General features: G+C 44.7%; 2 protein-coding genes across 5 annotated transcripts in view; both read right to left on the bottom strand.

The window, feature by feature from the left end:
* The window catches only part of LOC147024449 (uncharacterized), an 80,144-nt gene that overhangs the window by 35,751 nt on the left and 17,878 nt on the right, over nucleotides 1-26,515 (bottom strand). The window contains exons 4-5 of the mRNA XM_085887031.1: nucleotides 21,666-21,751; nucleotides 292-323 (exon numbers count right to left, since the gene is read on the bottom strand). Coding sequence (XP_085743157.1) covers nucleotides 292-323; nucleotides 21,666-21,751 — 118 coding nt within the window. The remainder of the gene's footprint in view (nucleotides 1-291; nucleotides 324-21,665; nucleotides 21,752-26,515) is intronic.
* LOC147024451 (metalloendopeptidase OMA1, mitochondrial-like) lies at nucleotides 6,770-16,073 on the bottom strand. Of its 4 annotated transcripts, XM_085884407.1 has the most exons (6): nucleotides 15,612-16,073; nucleotides 12,263-12,375; nucleotides 10,125-10,298; nucleotides 9,342-9,451; nucleotides 8,093-8,242; nucleotides 6,770-7,495 (listed from the first exon to the last, which is right to left on the bottom strand). In XM_085884407.1, exons 3-6 carry the CDS (start codon nucleotides 10,252-10,254, stop codon nucleotides 7,289-7,291), a joined length of 597 nt encoding a protein of 198 aa, XP_085740533.1. In that variant the 5' UTR covers nucleotides 10,255-10,298; nucleotides 12,263-12,375; nucleotides 15,612-16,073; the 3' UTR covers nucleotides 6,770-7,288. The 4 variants fall into 4 exon arrangements, with proteins under 4 accessions (XP_085740533.1, XP_085740532.1, XP_085740534.1 ...); XM_085884406.1 differs by lacking the exon at nucleotides 12,263-12,375; XM_085884408.1 differs by lacking the exon at nucleotides 12,263-12,375 and having other exon boundaries at nucleotides 10,125-10,223.

Here is a 26,515-nt window from a genome sequence, read left to right as displayed (position 1 = left end):
TATCGAAATTATTAAACAGCAAATGATCTTGAGGGGAGCGGGAGTTTCTCCATGAAGTAACTTCATATATAAATGAGTCCGTTCGTACATGTGGTTTCGTTCTTGGAATTAAAATCATCACAGAGATTATTATCGTTAATAAATAAATAACTCCGTTTGAGAAAGCACGAACGACGTGATGACGTATTTCCGCTGACGGGACGGATCACCACACGGAGACGGAGGATAAAACACTCGACGACATGACGAGCTAAAATTAACTGAATGTTGTGAAAAGTCCGTGTGAGGTACCTCAGTTGTGTTTTCTTCTTCACGATCCGCATCTTGAGAGATAAATAAATTCTTTCGATGAATGTTCAATGAAATATTCGGGAGCCGACTTGACACACGTCGATCACCGCGACAGATCCACATCGAACTGATTGTTCGGGACAATACCCTGACGTTTGTGACGTAACCGTTCTACTGTTACCATGGGATACATTGCGCGACGTCAGTGTGGGGAGTTGTGGTCGTCGTGGTAGTACTAGTAGTGGTAGTAGTAGTAGTAGTAGTAGTCGTAGTAATAGTAGTAGTAGTTCCTGTAGTAGTAATAACAGTAAATGGACAGGTGGGGTCGAACCCTCTCTGGCTCATTCCATGGTGACAGAGGTTGTTCACATCGACTCATGGTGGAGAGTTTTAAACCAACGCCACCACTGTCTCTGGATGCTTCGAACCTCAGCGATGTTTGGCGCCGATGGAGACAGCTGTTTGAACTGTTTTTGGAGGCGTCAGGACAAAGCAAAGGACAGAGTCGATACTGGAGAGCAAGAAAGTCGCCATCTTGTTTCATTGAGCCGGCCAGGCCGCGGTTGACGTGAACAACACATTCACGTTCAGGGAACCCACGGACAGGAAGATAGTCGACTCGGTTTGTGAGAAATTTGAGGAATATTGTCATCCACGAACGAATGTAGTTTATGAAAGGAACCGTTTGTGGGAAAACCGACGGCAAGAGGGGAGACCCTTTGACCAGGATGACACCGAGTTGAGGATGGAGACCATGTTGTACAGTTTTGCAGAAACGGAGAACATGGTTCAAGACCATATAACCTTCGCGATGTTGCATTTACGCCTGAAGGAGCGTTTACTCCAGTGGTTCCAAACCTTTTTTCTGTCATTTCCCCTGCACCCAATTCAACCATCCAGATTTCCCCCTTCATGTGTATGAGAGAAAGAACAGTTAAAACACACTGAGACTATTTACTAATTTATTTTTCAAATGCACTAACACAGCGAACATTAAATTGCATTGAATAAGAACACAGTATTTTAGTGTGACTTCTGGCATTGTTTGCCGTTCATGAGTCCTTCAATGTCTGGGGGAGTTATGGAGAGCGCACAGCGAAGATCCGCCTCCACCTCCAACTTGTTGCGTGCCTTTGTTTTGAGGTGTACCAGTGACGAAAATCCTGTCTCACACAGGTAGGTGGAAGAAAACTGGACCAATATCCGCAGAGCATTGGTCGCAAGAAGCGGGTAGGTTCCTCAGACTTGGGTCCAAAACTCTTCCAGTTCCATATTCTGGAAGGCATCCTTCGCTGTAGAGTCGTTTTTCAAGTCCAGGAACTCTTCCTGCCACGCTTCTGGCACATCATCAACGTTCCTCTGAAATGAGTCTCTGATAAGCTTGTTCTCGTTGCTCTCGTTTGTGATCCCCGGGAAGTAATACTTGAATTCTTCCTCCAAGCCTTGGAGGTGTTGTCTGATATCCTCAGCTATTGGATCAGGCAGACCATCCTCCATATCCTCCACACATTCGTTCAGAGCGAGGAATGAGGAAAAACTTCCACTCCCCGCTCTTTTCTTCCACAGTTCCAGTTTAGCCACGAAAGCTCTGATCTTGTCCGACTGAAAAAGAATGTTGGTCCCTTTGCCCTGCAGTTTCCTGTTGAGCTCGTTCAATGCACTGAAAATATCGGACAAGTAGGACAGTGTACCAGTAGGACAAGTAGGACACACGGAAAAACTCACCCTTCAACGCCTCCAGAAGCACAACATTCTCTTGGGCCCGAAGGAAGGCTACCACCTCATCAAACAATTCCAGGACTCGCTGCAATATGTTTCCCTTTGAGAGCCACCTCACCTGAGTATGAAACAGCAACGATTCGTGGTCGGCTTCCATGCCTTCACAGAGCCGACGGAACAGCCGAGTGTTCAGAGCGGAACCCTTGATAAAGTTGACGACTTTGTTGACAGTCTCGAGATGCTGCTTGAAGTTCTTGGGGAGAGTTCTCGAAGCAAGCGCCTCTTTGTGGATCAGACAGTGTGTCGATTCCACTGCCGGATTCTTTTGCTTGACGAGCGTGACGAACCCTGATCGAGAGCCGAGCATGGCTGGGGCACCATCCGTGCACACCCCAACCAGAGACTCCCAGCTGATGTTGCTGTCTTCGAAAAAGTCATTGAGAAGGTCCATCACATCCTGAGCTTTGGTCGTGGTCTGGAGAGGTTTGCAGAAGAGGAATTCTTCTGCAATTCCTTTTTCGGTGGTATAACGAACAAAGACCAACAGCTGGGACAGATTCGCAACATCTGTCGATTCGTCGAGTTGAATCGAAAAAAACTGTGACCCTCGAACCTTCTGAACAACTTGGTTCTTGATGCTCTCAGCCATATCATTGATCCGTGACCGAATGGTGTTGTTTGAAAGGGAAATCTGGTTCATCTTGTTGTGGGCAGCCTCACCAAGGACAAACTTCACACACTGCAGCATACAGGGCTTCACCAATGTTTCACCAATTGTGTGTGGTTTCTTCTCCCTCGCAATCTTGTACGAGACTTCGTATGACGCTTTCACAATAGCGTCCGTTTGCTGACGAAACGTTCCAGTTGAGTCCAGTCTCATCTTCTTCAGATAATTTTGTTTCAGCTTGAAGTATTCACGATCCTTGTTCTGTAGTTCGGGATAGCATCCTTGAAGGTGTTGCTTCATCTGGAATGGCTTCATGCTACCATTCCCCAAGGTCTTTGTGCAGATGACACATTGTGGCAGATGTTCCCCGTTATTCACAACGAACGTAAAACCGAAGTCTCGATATGCTTCTGAATATATCCGTTTTTTCGACATGATCACTTGCGGACCTGAAAAGAACAAGAGAGATCATATTAAGACATGTAATAGAAAAGAACAAACTAAAAAAGAAGAAAGAAAATAAAACATAAGAATGAAAGTGGGTAAAGTTCAGGAAAGGGGTACTCCTGAGAAGAGAAGAACAGAAGGCTATGACTGGAAATTATTTTCCAATTATTTTCTGATTATTTCCAGAATTTTAATTCCAGACTAGAATTTCCCCCTGAAACACCCAAATTTCCCCCCTGGGGGAAATTTCCCCCCGGTTGGGAACCCGTGGTTGACTCCGTGAAAACGATCTTGACCTTCCCAAAGTGGTAGACATATGCAGAGCAGCAGAGGCCAGTCACGCCCAGTTGAAGACCATGACAAAGACACCACTCTAAGTGAATAAGATAAACAGTTTTCGACATCAGGGAGAGAAATGAGGAGAAGGCAGAGAAGGAAGTAAAGGTAAAGGAAGAAGTGTTTTCGATGGTATTGCGAGATAAGGTAAGAGAGTTGTGACACCCTCCACCGTCCTCAGGGACCTGTAATTCCAGATGAAAAGAGGATTCCGATTCTGAAGAGGATGAGAGTCAACGGCAACCATTACTGGAAAGGGAAAGGCGATCCCCAAGGCCCCGCAAACGGTCGGATTGGAGACACCAAAATAGATTGCGAAATAGGGGTCGGGAAAGCAGAGGCAAGAGGGGCAATCCCCCATCAGATGCTTGTTTTGTGTGTGGAAATTGGGGACACTGGAGATAAAATTGTCTCAAAGGAAGATGGGGACCAGGTCCCCCGCCAGCAAACTCACGAAGGTATTGACAGGATGGGAGTGGACCCTCGAGGAAAGGAGCAAGGCTGACATTGAGTCCAACAGAGGAGCCGACCTCTACTCTGAACACCTCAGGCAAGGAGCTTTCTTTCTTTGTCGATCGGGCCACTCGCTCCACAATTGCAGTCAAAGAACTGCCAGGGGTTTTGAAATCAGGTAGTGGGTTGAGGGGGTGAGGTTCAAACATGGGATACAACAGTAAAATTGCCAGAAAGATGTGGGCCATTGCAGGAGAAACATGCATTCCTTCTCACCACACCAGCGAACTTGTTAGGTCGAGACTTGCTATGTCAGTTTGGATGCACGATGGCATGTACAAAGAAAGGGGTGTATGTTGACATCCCCCCAAAGAAAGCACAATTCGCAATGAGGGTTTTAATGGCACCATAACCAGTTGTTTAATGGTGAAGGTTGCCAAGACTGCCGATTCGTGATGTTCTCATGTGCTGAGATGCGATATTGACAGAGAGCCAAAGCAAACAAAATTGTCCAGAAAATGCACAGGTAATGACACGTACTTATTACGATCCCCCACAGTGTATAAGTTACTCCGATGTAACTGGAAATGATGTGGCATTTGCGAAGAGGATAGCTCCACATTTGGGTAAGTCTGATAAGTTGTCCATCTGCCGCTTAATGATTGGAAAAGAAGGCCTTGCAGTGGAAGTTAAGCTCGTGGAAGAACAAAGGCGATTGATGAAGTATCGATCGGAAGTACCCTCGCATGTTACAATAACCACAGCGGTGGGATATCACCTAAAGGATTTAGGCTTCATGGTTTATCGCCGGCAGGGTGTCGCGGTGGATTGCTCTGCAACCTTGTTACATTGGCAAGTGCTTATATTGGTAAATAACGAAGGGTGGATTTGTGATTTAAAGGAACAGGTTCTCCAAGGGATGGTGGAAGAAATTGATCTCCCTCCCAACCGTGAGATGCTGACGAGAATGGAAAGTGAGACAAAGGATTCAGAAAGTCTGCGAGAAGAGGTTCCGCAAGAATAGTGGACCCAGCATGATGATGATGTGGGTCGCATCATCGTGGCAGCACCCTTCATGGTCAAACTCAAACCTGGAGTGTGTTGACCAAATGGACGCCAATATCCCCTCCGAAAAGAGGCGGAAGCCAGAATCGCACCGGCAATTAAATCACTGAAAGAACAAGGGATAGTTGTGGAAACTTCCAGTCCGTGCAACACACCAATCTTGCCGGTTAAAAAGCCACAGAAGGATGAGTGGAGATTTGTTCAACACCTGTGAGAGGTAAATGAGGTGATTCAAAGTGTTCACCCAGTGGTACTGAGTACAGTGATGTTGATTACATCTATCCCCGCAAACTCCACCCACTTCACGGTAATTTTTTTTGTGTTCCACGTTTTTGTCGGTCCCTATTGCAAAGAAATTGCAATTTCTGTTCGCTTTTTACATAATTTCTGTTCGCCCTCTTCTTCACTGCTCCTCGTCACCTCTGCCTTTCACTGGCTCTAAACTCGCGGTTGGTGTGCGACCGAGACGTGCTTATTCCGGAGGACCAATGCGGAGTGCATGCTGCCACGAGCCCCGGCAGGTTGGTCCAGGTTTGACCACACCCCCCAAATTAGGTGTTTGCTTTCCTCTCAAACTCCACATAATTTCAATGAAACTTGACCACAACCTTCATCACCCGTAATGTACCAAAAAGTTTGTTCACGGCATAAAAAAAAATCGGGCCCAAGGGTGTTTACGGAGGTTTGACCCTCAAAATAGGAACTGTATTTGCTTTCTTCTCAGAAACTACACACACAATTCCGATGAAACTTGACAACAACTTTCATCACTAGTAATATTCCACCGTTGGTTCACGACATTTAAAAAAAAATCACCGTCTCGAGGGGTTTGCCCCCACCCCTCCCCCCGTAATCAAAACATACAAAATGGCGGCCGTCTCAATGAAGGTTGAATTCTGTGCTAAAATCACCCAAAATTCGTCTAAAACTGGTAAAAAAAAAAAACCACTAAAATATGGATAAGCCACAGTGGCTAATGTGTGGTTTAAAATATTAGCCACATGTAAGGGGCATTCGCCCTGTGGCGACATGGCGAGCGGCTGCGCACACCCAGCCTCATTTTCACCCCACCTGGTGGGGCAAATAACTCCATCCCCTATATGGCTATTTTTTTAAAGTACTTGTGAAATATACCAAAATATTCAGGTAATTTTTTTTATCCCAGATACTTTGCAGTTGATGATAAACAAACTGAGAAATCTTAACTCTTTAAAAATAATTTTTTGGAAGAACTCAAAATTAAAGACTGAAAAACAATGAATCCAAAACATTTGTGGGGCTTTCAAAAAGTAAATAATCAATCAAATGTCCCACACTCGTGACAGTATCAGCGCCGTCTAAGCAGTTCCTGGTAAAGATCATGCCAGGTGGTTTGCTGTTACCTTTTCAGCAGACATCCTGTGTCAGGGGTGACCCATCCAGTTGTGACTGTACTCCTGAACCAAATTAAGTTTCCACGGCAGCCCTATGTGCCTCATGGTATGAAAGGAATGTTTTTTTTTTGTTTTTGTTTTTCCAGCAGATGGCAGGAATTTGTTCAGGGTGACCAATAACTCACCTACTCTTCACGAAAGATACAATGGGATCTTTAACATCCATTGCTAGCAGATGGACCTCCACATGGATGATGCACATTGATGAATCACCCTGCATGCGAAGCACCAGGATGACAGTTCATAGGTGACTTGAGATTCCTGGCCAGGTGAGACAGCTTGGAGTTGAGTGTGCACAGCTGTAAGCCAGTCTGCCAGCCCTCTAAATGTTCACAAAGTTAAACGAATGAGACAGATATTCCCACAAGACAGACATTTTTTATTTTGCAATGTGCAAAAGCTTTTACAATTGGTAAAAATACTTTTTCGAATTTTTATATCTTGAAAAATAAAAGATACTTTGGGGTGTCTTGGACTTGTGAGTATTTCAATCGTTAAGGTCCATGGCCCTCGTACAGTAGAAATTAAATGTGTTCAATTGGGACTGGATTTTTCATTTTTTGTATTTCACAAGAAAATGTAATGAAATTATTCAAATATTTCATTTACCAATTAATAATGGAGGTCTGCACTCTGAGCTTCACTGCATTCACAAGTCAAGAAACATAATCTTTGGGATAACCAATTATTGAGAGATAGTTGTTCCATCACAGGCATTTAACAATTATGAAGGATAATTCATCAAATCACCTCAACTTAGCAAAACCGTGAATGTGAAACGAAAGCGACATTCAACAGCACATCGTTTTCTGAGTGCAAGTGTCCACGTGGTAAAGTGCTACAAATTTGAGCGATGGATGATATTTACTCCAAGCCGTCACGCCGTGACTCCTTGCGCTGCTTCAACCGTCGCTGGGTGAGACAAGTCCGGTGCTGTCTCTTGAGAGATGGCCTGGGAAGGCCTGAGCTGCTTGAGTGCGAGAGGGCCAGAAAGGCCAACCAGCTCACGTGCGATACGAACCTGTGTTCGGGGGTCACACTCTGGCAGTAGTGGACAAAGACACTGCTTCGATAACTCCACTGCCTTCAGTGGAAAAAGAAAAAAAGATGGAGAATGGCATTCAGGTCTTTTATGTCTTCAAGTTCTGTGTAATGTCATAATATTGGTTTGACACTTCCGGCATCACGGGCCCACCTTACCTCGACGCAAGCTGGTGCATTTTTTAACGCAAAACAGCGAACGCACGATGTCGCATCGATCCGTTACACTCGTATGCTAATCTGCCGTTTTATGTCCAAATCTGGCTCTTACATGATCCCAACTTACATGCATGTATATTATTTATATCAACTACATACAATGAAATGGGGATTGGTTTTCAAAAACAAGGTACCAAAAAACAAAGGTTGGACTTTGCACATGAGACCAAGTTTGCTATCAATGTTTAACAAAGATGTTACATTGTCATCTTTTATTTTTCTTCACCATGCATGGATGCATACTTACCACTAGTAGTAAAGATTCCTTTATTCCGATAATGATTTTGCGAAAGAAATTTCCACACATATTGAAGTCGGGGTAGACAGGTCTGGTATAAGACCTCGATACAGGTATACAGGTAAACATAAGCAAGTCCATGACCTCGATGAAAAGTATGTGGAGTGGCATAAGCAACCTGACCTTCGGTATAAATGTGTCGATGACCTTCGTTCGCTGTCCAAAGGTCGGGTGTGTTGAGAGCCACCGTGGCAGCTGCTCCTCACCATTCATCTCCCTATGAAATTGCATCTGCTCCCAGAATGCTGAACTCGAATGAACATCCAAACACACCTACAAACGATGCACAATCTTTATTCGAAAATAACAAAACAAGTCTAGAAATAAGCAGAGGATCATACATGACAGGTGAAGCACCATAAACGCATTGGACGATATTTGCAGGATACAGTCGTGGCCAAAAATATTGGCATCCTTGCACTTTTTAAAAATAACTCACAATTTTCTCTATAAATACGTTGAAATTGACAAAAGTATTTTGTTTCCAAAATTCTTTATTTCACTGTTAATATTACAGAACCATTGTTTTTGATTCAGAACTTAATATATCTTTTGAAATCAAAAAATAAAAAGAAATGGCATTGATGACACCCTCGACTTAATATTTGGTGGCATGGAGGTTTGCCCCTCAAAATGACAAAATAACTGCACTCAAGTATTTCCTCTCACCATAAATGAGCTTCCGACACCTCTCTACTGGCAGTTTGTCTCACTCTTCTTGTGAGAGTGATAAATCAGTGTACCGTTAGCAAATGACTCCGAGGACCCTGAGACACTTTTCAAATATATTTTCTTTCTGCTCTTTCCCTTAATCTCCACCCCAATCCAACCCCACCCTCATACCTTCTTGGCAGATATTTTTATTTGAATAATGTTTTTTTTTTTTTCTTTCCCCTCTTTCCTAAAATTGTAAACACATATACAATGAATCATTTCATGCTTTCATTTTGACTCTGACGTCTCAAATATATAATTGTTTTTGCTTAATTCTCACAGGAGGCTGAGGCTTACGGAGGAACTTGTACAGAGATCACATGCAGCACAACAACATTAGTGGGCATGTGCACTTTTACATTTATTACAAGGACATTAGGACATGATTAATGGACAACACACATGGGATTTGAACCTGGGTCCCCTACATTATGAGCCAGGGCCAAGGGCTTCAGATGGGAAGAAACACCAACAGGGCCAATCCGTAACTGGAAATATAATAAAAAAATAACAACAAACAAAATGCCCCAAACAGAAGATCCAAAACTTAGAAAGGCACTTGCACACACAAGGTCGCAGCAAACCCAGGTTTGCAATGTCATTCACGGAAAACACCAATGGAGATGGGACGACGTCGTGACGATAAATGGTGCCTTACAGACTGGCCAAGAAGAGCATGCACCATCTCATGGCTCAGATCGGTTGCCATTTGGTTTGCATCACAGGTTACTCTCAGCATCCCGGTGAAGACAAACACGTGCCCGTTCTCTGGAAGGAAAGGAGGGAATGGGGAGGGTGGAGTGTGGGGCGGGGGGGGTGTGGTGGAGAGGTGCCACTGCACTTGTGACTACTTGTTAATACAGTGCAGAAAAAACATATTTTAACAGAATTTTTTATTGCATCTCACTTGCATTTCATTCACATTTCACCTGTAATCACAAAACAAAAGCATTCTGCTTAAAATTAGCATCACATACAATTTTACACAATTAGCACTTACACAATTTTTAACTTGCAAATCTCATTTACATAATGTGTTGGCAGAGTCTGTATGGCCACAGTACTTGAACAGAGGCTGATGCATTGAGGTAATCTTCACCTATATGATGAGAGATGTGATAACTCTCATAAGCATGGGTGTAGAGTGGGAGCACAAAGGCAAACAATACTACTATTGTGTCATTTTTAAGCTTCTTCTTCATCTTCTTCTCTTATATGCAGCACATGGCTTTGGGGTAGCATCATTTGCTGTGGAGCAAGACTGTGCCAAAGATGCAATGCTCTCTGTGGGTAAAGCAATAATTTGTAATTTGTCCATGGTGCCGGCAATAGCTTGCCCACTCTTTGCGAAGGATACCGTGGGATCTTTCACATCCACCAACTCATGTGGACGTTACTTTCCCTCTTAATATAAATTGAAGATAGCCATTTGTATACGTACCACCAACACGAAAGCATTCTGCTCTGGCACATCCACAACGTTGACCTTCCAGGTCACAGCAGAGATCTGAGGAGCATCTGTGTTCCTGCTTATGATGTGCTGCAACACAGCACTCACAAACCTGAGCCATGGATCGTCAGCCGGCAATATGTTTTCTCCGTGCTCCTCCATGAGCTGAAGCAGAGACAAGATGAATGGTTGAAATTGCTCAGTCGAGAAATCTTTACTGCATTTACACATGCAAGTTGCACCTTTGCATAAAGCTGCAGTCGAGGGACATTCAAGGAAGTTATAGATTCGGGACATTCGATGGTGACCGACAGCCGAGATATTTTGCTCATAAAGTTACGTGCATGTTTGGTATCTGCCATTAGTTTAAACAATCCGAAATGTTTTTGGTCGATAGAATATCATGCAAAAGTGTGCCAAGTCGCATCGTTAGGGGTATTAGTAAACTTTGAGCATCGACCTGTCATCACTTTTATGCAAAGAATGTGTTACTCAAAATGAATCCATGAGCACACATTGGTCGTGTATGACGAAGGTGTACCCTCAGTCTGTTCTCGTCAAATGGGTGGCTGACTTTAAACGAGGATGCGAGGCACTTGAAGATGGCCCCAGCCTAAATAGGGTTGGCAGATGCGACCGACCCACAAACTGCTGCCGAGGTCAACACGTTCGTCATGGAGAATCACCGTGTTAAGGTCACAGAAATAACCACAGAACTTGGGAATTTCTCAAAGCGGCGTTTTAACCATTACCCTCAACACTTGGGCATGTCCAATGTCTCAGCAAGATGAGTCCTCCACAAACTCAGCACCGACAATCGGCAACAACGGCTGGCTTGATTTTGTGAACTTCTTGAACTGATCATCGCAGATCCAGCCAACTTTAGCACAAGTCCGGTAACTGATGATAAAGTGTGGCTTCACCACTGGGATCCCGAAGGCAAATTAGAATCCGTGCAATGGAAACACAAGGGATCACTGTGAACGCAACAGATTTCACACCTAAAAGTGATCTGGAAAGATCATGCCTTCAATTTCTCTGATGTCAAGGGAATCCTGCTGATTGACGATATGCCACATGAAACAAAACAAACAAACAAAAAATTCACAAGGGAATACGATTCCAGTGTCATGCAGAAATTGCAGCAGGCCGTCAATGACAAACGCCGAGAGATATGGACCAAAGGTGCGTTCCTCCTAATGTGCCTATGCACGAGTCCCATGTCACGCAGACTGCCATTCCCGACTGGTTTTGAGCAGCTGGATCACCACCTGCACAGCCTGGACCTGCCCCCCGGTAATGATCATCTGTTTCGCCGTTTGAAGTTCCGACGACGTGACCGTCCATTTGCCAACGCAGAACTAAGCGGGATGTGGCTGAACGAGCAATCTGAACACCTCCATTTCTGGAAGACAAATGGAGCAAGTGAGTTTTCTCATTCCTTGGATCGCCACTCGAATCCCACAACCTTGTCTCACCTTCTGAAATGAACCAAACGTGTTGCAAAGTTTGGGATTGTCACACCACAAGCATTCTCAACAGGTTGCTCTGCATAAGCAATGCACCACATCTAACATGATGATGGATTTCTCACAAACACTGAAATTGATAAATAATGTACGTTTTCGAGCAAAACTGCTGTTAGCTTTTCGACTGCAGGACGTCAATTCAAACAGTATTTATCGCAGGTAAGAAAGGGGGGGGGGGGGAGGGACACTCATACGAGATTTACTCTCCTTATGCTCTTCGTACCATTCATAACACCCCCATGTGAGATGCCGTTCAAAGTACTGTCGGCCCTTCACACCCCTGGACTTTTGTCACATTTTGTTGAGTCAATCTTAATATAAAATGGATTAGATTAAAAAGAAAATTTTCACCGATCCACACAAAATACCCCATAGCGACAAAGTGCAAACATTTTTTTAGAAATTTTTACAAATCAATTATAAATGAAATGTTGAAATGACTTGCATCAATAAGTATTCAACCGCTTTACGATGACAATCCAAATTGAGCTCAGGTGCATCCAATGTCCTTTGATCATCCTCGAGATGTCTCCACAAGTTGATTGGAGTCCACGTGTGGCCAATTCAAAATGACTGGACGTGATTTTGAAAGAAACACACCTTTCTATGTGAGGTCCCACAGTTGACAGTGCATGTCAGAGCAGAAACTCCACCAGGAAGTCCAAGGAACTGTCTGTCCATAGAACTCCAAGATAGAATTGTGAGGCAGACATCTGGGGAAGGGTGTAAAACAATTTCGAGAGTGTTGAAAGTTCCCAAGAGCTCAACGAGCTCCATCATTCAGAAATGGAAAGAATATCGAACGACCAAACTACCCAGGGAGGTAAGAAAGAACCCAATAACCACTCTGACAGAACTACAGACTTCCTTGTTTGAGATGGGACAACCTGCTGGAAGGTCAACAGTCTCTGTAGCACTTTACAAATCTAGGCTTTATGGGAGAGTAGCCAGACGGAAGCCACTCCCGACAAAAAGTCACATGACAGCACGCCTGGAGTTTGCAAAAAGGCACGTGAAAGGCTCTGAGAGCAAAAGATTCTGTGATCTGATGAGACGAAAATTGAACTCTTTAGCCTGAATGCAAAGTGCGACGTCTGGCGGAAACCAAGCATAGCTCATCACCCACCTAACACCATCCCTACCGTGAAGCATGGTGGTAGCAGCATCATGCTATGGGGAGGCTTTTCAGCCGTCGGAACTGGGAGAGCTGTCCGAAGGATCCATGAAGCCGATCCTTCTCAGGCGACTTTTTCCAGTTGCCATCTCAAAGTTACCGATTGAGATCTATCCTACTTCAAGAGAGAGGAACTTGTTCTAAAACATGCTCAGTTTGATCATGGCGGTCAGGTCAATCAGCAAAACGAACCTCATCTCTGTGCCTCGTATATGGTTGCTCTGAGAGTTTGACAAGAAAACAAAACAAACCGCACACAACTGTGAAAACTCTGATACTGCCATAATGCAAGGATATTGTTTGTTGCACCTTGGGAGAGATTGTTGCGAAAATGCTGAACATGGTGTCGCTCTCCAATGATACTGTGCGTCGAAGAAGTTGCGACTCAACAGTAGACATCCAACAGCAAGTGAATGCAGAAATTAAAGAAGACCCCCTGGGCATTTTTGCGATTCAACTTGGTGAGTCAACCAACACCTCCAGCTATGCTCAGCTACTGGTCCACACACGGTCCATAAAGGACTCAGTCCTCAAGGAAGTGTTCTTATTTTATCACTCTTTGGGAATCACAATGAAGGGAGAAGACACCTTTGAGGCAGTATCAAACTTCTTTGAACAAGATGGGCTCTCATGGGGAAATGTGGGATGTACGACAGGTAGAGCCCCTGCAATGCTGGGATGTCGTTCTGGATTCCAAGCACTGGTGAAAGTGGCCAACCACAACACAAGCAAGCTACACTGCATGATTCACCGCGATGCATTAGCCACGAAGACTCTGCATATAATGCTCAAAACTGCACCTGATGTCGTGACCATGGTCATCAAATCCACTGTTTTGAACACGAGGACGTTCCACCTCCTATGTCGAGACTTTAACGCTGAGGAAGAGTCGCTCCTTTTAAACATGGAAGTAAGACGGCTTTCAAGAGGTAACGTGATTGCTCGAGCCATGGCACTGAAAGTAGAGATAAAATCATTATTCGACACGAGTGAGAAGGGAGAATCCAAGCAGTTCGTAGACAAACTGTCAGACGAAAGACAGGTGCATCACTAAGCTGGCTTACCTCATGGAAACATTTTCTCACCTCAACACACTCAACAAATCGCTCCAAGGGTCCTCGACTGCTGTGCTTGACTTGGTCGACAAAGTTCAAACTTTGCTGATGAAGCCGCAGCTGTGGCAAGAAAAAGTCAGAGCAGGCGGTTTTAATGTCTTTGAGAATGTGACCGACGGCTTGTCGGCCCTCCATGAAGAGCAAGTGGATGAGATCAGTGTCCTCGTCCAGGACCATCTACTTTGCCTCAATCAGGAGTTGAATTACTGCTTTGCAGACCTTGGTGACTTGGATCGTCAACTCATTCGAAATCCACTCGAGGTGGATCCGAGATCCCTTCCAGATGAATTGCAGGACAAATTTTTCATCCTAGTCAATGACTTCAACGTCAGAGATGCTTTCAAGAGTTTGTCGTTGACAAGATTTTGGTCAACAATGACTTCGTCTTACCCAGCTCTGACAAAGGAATGTGTGAAAAGTCGTCTGGTGTTCCCTTCGACCTCCCTCTGTGAACAGGCTTTTTCCAGGCAACATTTTGAAACATTGAAAGCAGGTACCTTGTCCTTCTCTGCGGGGAGTGGGGATGGATGTGGCCAATGTTGAAAGACCTCAAGGTGCACTGGAAGAAGAAAAATATTGGTAACCCTCGGGACCATGCTATCGGTATAGTTACAGGGGGAAGCTCAATTTTAAAATTCTAGTTTCTGATCAGGATCTTCACCAGAATCGAATCAATGCATCCTTGTCACACACCCAACCTATCCACCACATTTCGTCCAAATCTGTACATCACCTTTTAATATCCTGCTTAGACAGAGAGGGGTGAAAACATAACCTCCATCCACCTGATTGGCGGATCAATTATTGCGGTCATTGCGTTGTCGTGAGTGACTGTGGTGTGTTCTTGTGTTCAGTTACCAAGGTTATCGTGGAGCGCTTGCCAAGTGGCTTCAGCTCTCAAGCAAGGACTCCATTCGAAACCGTTGATAAGGAACGGCTGGCTTAGCAAGTGCGAGCTAGATGCTTGGCAAGCGCTAGTTAACTGCTTGATAAGTGCGAGTTAGCTGCTTGGTAAGCACTCGCTAGTTGCTTGGAAAGTACAAGTTAGCTGCTTGGTAAGCGCGACTTAGCTGCTTGGTAAGCGCGACTTAGCTGCTTGGTAAGCATGAGTGAGCTGTTGGTAAGCGTGAGTTAGCTGCTTGTAAGCGCTAGCTAGCTGCTTGGTAAGCTTGAGTTAGCTCCTTGGTAAGTGCTAGTTAGCTGCTTGGTAAGCGAGAGTTAGCTGCTTGGTAAGCATGAGTTAGCTGCTTGGTAAGCGCTAGCTAGCTGCTTGGTAAGCTTGAGTTAGCTGCTTGGTAAGCTTGAGTTAGCTGCTTGGTAAGCACGAGTTAGCTGCTTGGTAAGCGCAAGCTCGCTGCTTGATAAACGTGAGTTAGCTGCTTGGTAAGCGCGAGTTAGCTGCTTGCAAAGCGCTAACTTGCTGCTTGTTAAACGCGAGTTAGCTGCTTGGTAAGCGCCAGTTAGCTGCTTGGTAAGCGCTAACTAGCTGCTTGGTTAGTGCTAGTTAGCTGCTTGGTAAGTGCTAGTTAGCTGCTTGGTAAGTGAACACACCAGTGAAGTGGACGATGTGTATTTTATCAGTTTATTATTCAAACACCGACGGAACACTCATTGTATAATCACTGCTGAAGAAAGAGGAAGAAGAGCGAATGTCGCACACCTTCCCAACAATACAGAGACCACATGTCGTAGCGGCTGCAAGATTGCCCACACGATGGGACCAGGAAGAGCAGATTGAATGAGCGGAGCAGGAAGGTCTTGACTTTGGTTCGGTTTGACGAACGAAGGTTGCCGGAACGGCTGAGGGGTCCGTACTACACCAGCTGTGTATAAAGAAGCCCCGACGTGCAGCACACGGCGATGTGAACTCACCCGAAGGGCAAAAACAACCGGACGTATCAACAGCTGGCGCTGCATGGCGGAGGGACATAGTCCCTCGTTAATTATTCTTCAACTTCGGAAGGGCGCAAAGAAGTTTCGGGTTACACGTGGACAACAAGTCTTTCCTCGTGTTAATGTTCCATCGACCACGTGTGAAAAACACAAACATCGAAGGGAACGTGTTCACATGGACCGTCTGTGACCTTGAATACGAGAACACCGCCCAGCCAAAAGGGTTTTAAAAATGATCTTTCCAGCCACAAGAAACTTTGTAATCCGTTACATTATAACAACGATGCCTGATCTTTCACAAACTAAAAATACATTGTTGTTTTGAAAATGTTTTTTAAAGGTAAAAAAAAATCTGACGATAAAATTGAGGTGTTTCTCAACATTTTGTTGGCTCGGTTGTTCCTTTTCTCCCATTCTTTGTTGTTGTTGTTCAGAGTAAGAACATTATCTATATATCTATATATTATTTCTGTTTACGTGTGCGCGTAATTTGACGTATCTCCTCCAAAACTGCCGGACGGATTGTCGCCATTTTCGGTACGCAGGTGCTCTGTGGTCTAATGAACAGCATGGGCTTTGTGAGATCGCGCCACACGGACAGCTTTGGGAATTTTTGGCGATGTTCAAATTTTTACATTCGTTTGCACGGCGACGTGTGACGTCACCGCTGAGACGTAATTCCGTCATGACATCACCGGTCAGTCGGTGACGTCATCACGTCTGTCGTCGACAGACCGTCACCGTTGAGAGGCGTAATGCCACTCCTCGAAAACAGCGTCTGCAATGTGAAACCTCTTCTGCACGTGCTGACCTCCTCAGAAGGTGAATTTGACACAAATAATGTAACAAGAAACATTTTGTATTTAAAGTAAAGATTTATTTTTATCGATATATTTCTGCTCCTGTTCAGTCTCGGCCAATATCATGTTAAACTTGCCCCATCAGACGCCAACCTTCCAGTCAGACTCGCGGACTCCATGACCATAAACACATCCCAGGGCCAAACATTTGGTAAACTCGGAATATCCCTCCCAGTCCCCGTGTTCTCCCATGGCCAACTATATGTTGTATTTTCACGTGCAAGAGCTTCCTCCTATATATCTACCAAAGTGGACAATAATTCCTCACAAGGACGAATCAGCAACAAGACCCTCACCCAAAATGTCATCCACAGGGAGGTTCTTGAGAAAACTAAGGACAGGTAACCATAGCGCATCACATCCCTCATGACCCTCCACAGCTCCCATAACATCAACTATTATGTCTCATCCACCTTTTGCCATCCATTCAACTCGGTGAGGAGCACGGGTCTATGCTCGTAATTATTTAATATCCGAGTCACCCACTCCTAAAATCTATATTAATATTTTGGCACGACCCTTTTTTTGTTCCACCATCAGATTTTTGTTACTGCATGAAATGAAACAAGCTTTGACATGTATAGTTATGATTATATATATATATATATTATATATTATATTATATTATATTAATATTTTGGCATGTCCCTTTTTTTGTTCCACCATCAGATTTTTGTTACTGCATGAAATGAAACAAGCTTTGACATGTATAGTTATGATTATATATATATTTTATATATTATATTATATTATATAACATTAATATTTTGGCATGTCCCTTTTTTTGTTCCACCATCAGATTTTTATTACTGCATGAAATGAAACAAGCTTTGACATGTATAGTAATGATATTATTGTCTTCCTAAAGAGGCCCCTCAAAATTCGTTTTGATGATTATGGTCGTTAAACAGTTCATGTTCTGCATTTGCAAAATGGGAGGAATTATTGCACAAAAAAGAAATAAAAATGTTTCCCATTTTTTAAAGGACCACTAAGTTGAGTTCGTAAAACCTTTTGTACAGTATGTTATTATTAATCACTATACGCCAGAGTAAATTGCTCATGTTATTGAGCTGTCAATAAGCTATCAATCATAGACATATAATAAACTCACTTGAGTATTCATATCTCTATTTCAATGCGTAATATCAAGCGGTACCCTCATGATGACCTCATAAAACCGGTCTCGATGTCCGTCCGTCCACATATCTGTTCACAATCAAACCGATCGTGATGCATTTTCAGGCTTTCCGAGAACTTTGGAGAGATTACCTACACTCCCGCACGGTGCTGTTTTTATTATTCCTCCTGCACTTCATTAGAACACAGATCGTGGATGGATGCGCAGATCCCAGGAGAACAACTATTGCTGTACAGAACAATTCATGTTATCGATGGATAAAAATGATATTTAATTGATATTATAATAAATTGTTATTTAAAATATCTTCAAATTTTGTGAGTTTTTAGTTTGTTGTGAAATATTAGGTCCTCGGGTCTTCGCATAGTGGCGTACAGACTTAGGTCGTACTTCTGTTTACTACCGTAGAAACTACTACCGTAGTTTACTACCGTTGTTTACTACTACCGTAGTTTACTACCGTTTACTACCGTTCTGTTTACAGAACCATCCGATCGACATGCTGTTAACAGTTTCAGAATCAGCTAAAATCTACAACATATGAATATGAAGACGAAACTGATATGGCCAGCTAAAATCCACAAGATATGAATATGTACACGAAACTGATCCGGCCTTTTGGATCACTTTAAAGTAGGGTGCCCTGTAATTTTAATGCGCTCTATGGATCCTCCGGAACTCACGAATGGTACACGTTGTGTAGTCACTAAACTACGTGGTAATGTCATCGAAGTGGATCGACTGCGGGACAGTCGAAGGGGAAAACCTGAATGATAATCAATGGATAAAAATGATGTAATATATTGATAAAATACATTCATGCTATCTGTCTTTTACTATATGTTGCCAGTGGCTCCCGTCGATGACGGGCACCTTTACTCGTATATTATATACACTAATGAGTCACGGTGATTTAACGGGTTGTTTGAACTAGGTCACCGTCCAAAGATCCTTTTACAACGATGTGTTCACTTACGAAGCTGCTTGCTTGCGCTTGCTTAGCAAGCCGTTCCTTATCAACGGCTTCAAATGGAGTGCTTGATTGAGTGCTCAGGCGACTTGGCGAGTGAGATGTTTCAGCAGCGTCATGTACTCGATAGAGAGGGACGAAGGTCCTGAAAAGGGAACAACAGGTTTCATTCTGAACATGGGCACAACACAACACAACACAACACAACACAACACAACACAACACAACACAACACAACACAACACGGTTGGGTCACATGACTGTTTTACCACGCCCCGGTGCACTCATGTATGTATTATCATAAACTAATGATACATCTCATTCCCCCCCCTTCTTTTTATTTTATTTTTGGTTCATGAGTCAGTAAGTGACCACTATATTCGTTATTGGTGTGTGTGTGTGTCTGTTCCGAGCAGAGCTCCATGGGTTTTGATCCGATCCTGATAAAATTTGGGTGGGAGGTTTATTTCATGATCTAGTTGTGTTTTCCTGAGAATGGACGTGGTGCTCCCATTATGGGCGGAGCCACGTCCAAAAAACATGTTTTTGGGAGTAGCCGATTTCAACTTCATCTTCTCCGAGGGGGTTTGTCGAATATTGCAGGGGTTTCGGTATTTGGTAAGCCCAATGGCACCTGCGTAGCCCCACGGAACTCAATTTTCATTTTCGTCCCAAGTCAAGGTCACAAGGTCACGAACTTAGAAAATTTCGAATTTTCACAAAAATCATACGACCGCCCAAACTTTGAGAGAGAGAGGATTACAATATCTTTATGCATAATCTTGAGGTCATTCCCCACCTAAAGTCATGAAACCATTTTGCTCTATCTCGAACACCTTGCCCGTGGCGCCACCTTCAAGTTTGTTTTTACGCTGATTTTATCAAAGTATGGATAATCCGAGGAGTGCGAAATGCCATATAGCCTATATGACGTTGTATTGTTCCTGGAATGTTCCAGAGGAAGTTTTGCACCAAAGGTCATAATCCTTGACCTTTGACCTTTAAAGTTCACAAAGGTCAAATTTTCAAAGTTGTGTGAATCAAACCGGGTTTTCGACCTTCTTCGACAAAATATCTCCAATAAGCTATAGCACGTATCCCGTTTCCTTATTTTAATGCCCACAACATTGTTTTGTGACCTTTAAAGGTTATGCAAAGGTCAAATTTTGAAAGTTGTTGAACGAAACTGGGTTTTTGACATTTTGCTCGAACCACATCATGTTGATCATTTTTATAACTTGGTCAAACATTATCACATTGTCTCATCCTTTACTTCTGAAAGAATCAACATCATCAAATACCGCCCGTGAACCATTGCCGTCTCCAGACTTGTTATCTTTATTTTTATTAAACAAAAATTTTTTTTTTTAAACAAATCAAGACCCTCAGGAGGTTTACAGATATACGAGCCGATGTTCTAAGGGCGAGTGGAGGATTGTCCTTGTTTACAACTGCTGTAGGTTTCTCAATAAGGGGTAGTCGGGAAGGAGTTCAGGTGCATTGATGGGTGAAAAGCTTTCATGAGGAAACACCTCAGGTTCAAACGCAGAAAGTGTTGATATAGGAGTGGATGACAAAGGTACTTGAGCCGGTTCAATGTTTGGTTCCCCATGACGTAATGTGAGTTGTTGAACATGTTTTCGTACACATCTACCATCACACAACTGAACAGGAAACATCATTTCACCAATGTTATTGATAATGTTTCCAGATAACCACTTGGTTCAACTTCCGGAGTTCAACACGTGTACAATATCATTGATCTGGAAGTTGAGGTATACAGACGTTTGGTCGTGATTACGTTTCTGTTGATACTTGTTATTCTCGACTTGGAGAGTTTCGTCCGGGTTCACCAATGGTAACCGTGTTGTTCATTCATGACCCATCAGAAGCTTGGCAGGCGAGGGACCGGTGGCTTGACATGGTCTGGTGCGGTCGATGAGCAATACATGAGCTCGACAAGATTGAATGGAGCCTTCCTTGTCACGGCTTCAAACACAGGTGGTGTTGATTCTTGATGATGCTGTTGATTCTTCAAACACAGACCATTCTTGATGATGTGAATAGCACGTTCTGCTTGACCATTGCTGGCAGGTTTGTAGGGGACAGATGTGTAGTGCTGAATGCCATTCATTTTACAAAAGTTCTGAATCTCTGAACTCGCAAATGATGATCCATTATCTGATACAATGGAGTTTGGAATACCATCTTGTGTGAACATGGCATGTGGAGTTTCAATTGTTCCAGCAGAGGATGAGGATGGTACCACGAGAGCTTCAATCCATTTGCAGTGGGCATCAACTACGATAAGGCAAAGCAACCCTTGAAATGGACCAGCATGGTCGATGTGTAGTCTGGACCATGGTTTTGATGGCCACGACCACATGGCCAACGGAGGCAGCGGCGGTGTCTTGGCATGGGCTTGACAAGTGTAACAATGGCGTGCACTGGACTCCATGTCACTGTCTAAACCATGCCACCAAACATGGGTTGGGACCATAGCCTTCATGGTGACTCTGCCTGGATGGGCATTGTAGAGTTCACTGATAATATTTCTGTGGAGTTTCGGTGGAATTATCACTCGGCTACCCCAAAGCGGACAGACTGCATTAACACGGAGCCCATCCTCCCACATGAGGTACGGTTTCACTCCTTCCAGTAGTGATGCCCAATTACCTGACATAACACAGCGTTTAACTTGTGACAAATCTGGATTGCTATTGGTAGCACAAGCAATCTGCTCAGCGGTTACGGGCGCCTCATCGTGAATGACGTTTGCAATGAGATGAATGATATCGTCAGATTGTGGAGGTTCTGGGATGATTAGGGAAGCGGAAAACGACTAGGCACGTTATCACAGTCCATTTCCTTAGCTGGGTGGTAAACCAATGAATAGTCATCACCGTCAAGGGTCAACACCCAACGTTGCACACAACCTAATGATATAGGCAGAATGGCTCTGGTTTCTCCCAAGAGACATAACAAGCATTTGTGATCAGTATTAATGGTAATATTGTTGCGAATCTGGAAGCCTTGAGCACTCAACATACAGGTCCGATAGAATAGTTATATCGGTAAGTATGTGTTTATAGTTAGGGTCCCTGTCCCTCGTTTAATGGGCGAATAAATGTACCTGCGCTGTGAGTTACTTTGATAGTCAGGGTTTTCTTTCATTTTTACACCCCTCATAACTACGACAACGGCAGCATCACCTTCAACTCACTCTGGCCGACGCCATCGCCTATGTGTGTCAGCACGTACGTGGGCGGAGCCCCAGTGACAGGGCAACGAGCGATTGTGCGTGCCAAAACCGTCCAGTGAGGGAGGATGGAGGCGTCCCTCCCCCCCCCCCCGAGACAAGGTGAATAAGGGTGCGGCGTGTTCGGACCACGTAAGCTGGAAATTCAGAGATCCTGCCTCTAACAGAACTGCAAAGGGTGCGCGCCATCTTTCGGAAGGAAACAGAGGAGAGGTTTGGTTGCCAGGACGAGCGCCGAGCAGAGCTGAGGAGGTTGATCGCGGCTCGCCCGTGTCTTGATTTGGCTTGCCTCTTGATGGTGCCCGGTTCGAATCAGCTCGAAGACCACACAAAGTGGACAGGTCCGAAGCAGGCTCTGGTCTTCAGCTCGCCTTTCCCTCCGAGCTGGAGGCCTCAATAAAGGCTGTAGCCACCATTTCGTGTGTGCGTGCGTGCGTGCGTGCGTGCGTGCGTGTGTCGCCAGGCTTGTAAGTCGTTATTGTATTAGTGCTCTTGGCTGTACATAGGTGCTTCTCCATTATTCGGATAACTCTGCCTCTTGCGTGCCCCCCTGCCCCGTTATAAATAAAGCCATGTGTTAAATGTATCAGGTCGTTTTGGTGTTTGTTCTATTGGTTTTAAACGGGGTGTGTTGTAGAATTAGCCAGGCCGTTGTTGCCACTGTAAAGGGACATTTGGACCGACTGAAGCTCGGAGACCATCCGCTCGGGTCGCACACGATTCGAGCACGCTCGCGGCTCGTTCCGTACGAGTGCCGTCGAGGGTGAATTTACCCGGTAGTTTGGACGACGTGGGTATTTAGGTAAGTTGAAATCGGCAATCGACCCCACCCCACGTGGTCAACCGATTGGCGAACTTCGGTCCGATCAGGGACCCGTCGGCTCCGGGGTTATCCGGGGTTACGACCTATAAATTCCGGGTGTTCGTTGGAGCTGACTAGACTGCTCAATCTAGCGGTCGTGCTCGTCGCCAATACCCGGCCTCGTCGCCGATGTCTTACAAAGACATATTGGTGGTGCATCTTTAAGGTGCCCCAGACACACACTAATGCCTCTCGTTCTACTGTTACGAATCTGGCAGCCATGAGTACACAACAGCCAGAGTCCTTATAGATCAGTTATATCGGTAAGTACGTGCTTTTCGTTAGGGTCCCATCCCAAGTCTAATGGGAATTAAATGTACCTACGCTGTGCAGTTATTTTGAAAATCAGGGTTTTCTTTTACATTTTTACATCACTTACAACTACAACATCACTTTCGCTCCATCCTGACATCATAACTCTCGCGGTGGGCAGAGTTCAAGAAGGAATTGGCGTCTCGCCCAATCAGAGAGATGCGAGCGAGTTTGCTGTCGGTCGGCCAATGAGAGCAAACGCAGGACAATGTTACTCTTCCTGTTTGAGGGGCGGTCCGCCGTGACGCTTGCCACTCCCCCCCCCTCCCGGTTCAATCAGCGGACTTGGCACCCCTTTTGGCCAATCACGGGGGCGACGAGCGCATTTGCATGCCAAAACCGTCCAATGAGGGAGAGCGGGTCGGAGGAGGCGGCTCCTCCCTTCTGCAGAAGGAGTGAATAATTGTTTGGCACGATCCGATTGGTGAGGAGAGTTGGTTTTGGTCTGCCGGATCGCCTGGCCTCGCCTGCTGGCGCTCGCTGCCTCGTCCGCGCTCACACTGGTTGGCGTCCACCCTTTCCTCTCTGTCCCAGGTATTTGGAGTGGCATCGTGGTTGTAGGTTCGAGTTCCGCCAGTCCCAGACGTCGAAGACCACAGGAGATGGACAGGTCCAAGATAGCTCTGGTTTCCAGCTCATCTTCCCTCGAGCTGGGAACCTTCAATAAAGATCCTACGGTGTCCATTTCTTTGGGTGTGTGTCTGTGTGCGGGCCTGTCTTGTCAAGTAGAATTGTAAAGTGCTTGTGCTTGAACATTATTTGCATTTCTTATAGACGCGATAACTCTGCTGTTGTGTACTTCCCCCTCCCCGATTATAACAAATAAATATCCCTTTTGTTGAATGTATCAGCTCGTTTATGTGCTTGTTTCATTGGCTTAGCATGGTGCGTGTTGGGAAATTGGGAAACGGCAAATTGTTCATTCGGTCCGGCGCGGCTCTGGTAACTCCGCTCGATTACACCGGATCCGAGCCGTAACCCGCGACTCGGATCAGACAGAGTCGGCCGAGGGTGTGGTTTCCCCACTAGTTGGATGGTGTGAGTACTTAGGTAAATTGGAGTTGAACAAGTGGACCCTACCTCACACTGTCGAAATATTGGTGACCACGGTCCTGTAAGGGACCCGTGCCTTTCAGAGTTCTCCGAGAAGCACGATCTAGATTCCGGGTGTTCAGTGGAGCCGACTCTGCTGCTCCACCTCCCGGTCGTGCTCCCCGCCGACACCCGGCTCTACAACACTACTTGAGCATTGCGAAATTCTGTCTCAAATGAGGTTTGTGATGCATACGCAACAGGCTGGTGATTACCGGTTCCATTTGTTTGTATCAATGCACCCCCAATGCCATATGAAGAGCTATCACAACTGAGTGCAAGTTCCTTGGATGGGTCGTAATGGACAAGTAACGGCGAGGAGGACAGCATGGTTTTAGCGGCCTTGAATGCTCTTGTTTGGGCAGCTTCCCATTTCCAGGCAACGCCTTTCCAGAGGAGAAGATGCAGAGGCTCGACGGTTGTGCTTAGTTGAGGCAGGAAATTACCAAAGTTCGAAATTACCAAAGTAAGTCAACATACCCAGGAATGCACGAAGTTCTGAAATGTTTTGTGGCCTTGGTGCATTCGCAGTTGCTTCAACTTTGCTCGGAGAGGACAGAATGCCTTGACAGGAGATTTGATGACCCAGGTATTCAACTTTAAGTGCCATAATGGAACACTTCTCATGCCTTCGGCGTAACCGAGCTTGTGGCAGCCGATTGGGGACTCAGTTTAGGTTCTCGAGTTGTTCACTTTGTGACTTGCCAGTAACTAGTTTGTCAGCCTGGAATATGATTGTCTTTGGTACACTTTTCAATAATGTCTCCATCTTGCGTTGGAAGATTGGTGCAGCAGAGCGTATGCCTAATGGGCATCTGTTGTACAGGGAGAGTCCTCGATGAGTGTTGATGCATGTTTTGGGCTTTGAATCATCATTCAGTTCCATTTGAGCATCATAGGCATTGGTCAAGTCAAGCTTGGTGAATGTCTGGCCACTCATGAGAGTGGTGAACAGATCATCTGCTTTGGACAAAGGGTCGCCATCCAACTTTGAATAGTGGCTGATCATCCTTTTGTAATCCCCACAAATGCGCACTGTTCCATCTGCTTTGAGTATTGGAATGATAGGTGCTGCCCAGTCAGAGTACTCGACGAATGAGATGATGCCCTCACTCTGCAGGCGGTCAAGCTCACATTCGATCATTGATCACATCATGTCGGGCACAGGTCGAGCCTTATGGAACAATGGCTGAGCATCTGCAGAAACATGAATCCTCATTTTGGGCTCTGCAAAGGTGCTAACACCATAGCTGAACAGGCCAGGGCACTTGTTAAGCACAGTATCGCATCCAGCATCAGAGTTGGAGACTGTTTAAGTCACTCCAATTAAGTCTGATTATTCGTAACCAATCTCGGCCGAAGAGGGTTGATCCTTCTCCATACACAGTCAGTCGTGGTGGGACATGAGTGCTGTTTGCATATCCGACAGTTACTTTTGCTGAGCCAACTTAGTACACGCTTAGGGCCAAATTTAGTACACGCTGGGCCCGAGGCAAATGTTACGAGGTTGGGCCCGATTATTACTTTTTTTTTTAACTGATTTCCGATTCCGACCAACACAAAAAAACGATAAAACAAGCATACTTAGGTAAGATATAGTTGACATTTGTACAAAAGGTTGATTTTTCTTTTCATTTACTGAGAGCAGAAATCAGCTCCTGCTAAGAAAGAAACTCGTGTTAATATTATTGGCCAATCTGTGGAGTCCTTTCAGAGAGCCAATGGTGTTACAGATACAGAGAGATCCCAGAGCTCATCTAACTCGACACATTGAGCTCGAGGTACCCTTTCCATGCAAGACGTTATATTTTAATTCAGGCATCACACAACATGTCGATATTTAACAGCGACATTTATTTCACACCAACACGACAGTTGAATGAATTGACAAGAGGAAAGGCTGTGCCATAGCTGGAAAAAAAACATACAATTTCTGTACGACACCAAAGAAATTGAAAATCCTGAATAAATAGTATAAACTTGGGGCAAACCGTACGATTTGACACGTAAGTGACACTGACAACGTCGTGCTACCCACTGCCATCTTGACTGATGTAGCATTAAGACATCAAGTGTCAAAATCACGAAAGTTCGTAATCGGTGGCAGGAAGAATTAATGTGCAGATTGTGCCTTGTTTCATTTGAATATCTTTACCTACTTTGGAGAAAATGAAT

Source organism: Eptatretus burgeri, chromosome 6 (assembly GCF_056783735.1).
Source record: "Eptatretus burgeri isolate ZD-2024b chromosome 6, Ebu_testis_v1, whole genome shotgun sequence".
Lineage (NCBI taxonomy): Eukaryota > Metazoa > Chordata > Myxini > Myxiniformes > Myxinidae > Eptatretus > Eptatretus burgeri.
The sequence above is the reverse complement of the archived record's forward strand: the minus strand, read 5'-3'. Positions and strand labels throughout refer to the sequence as shown.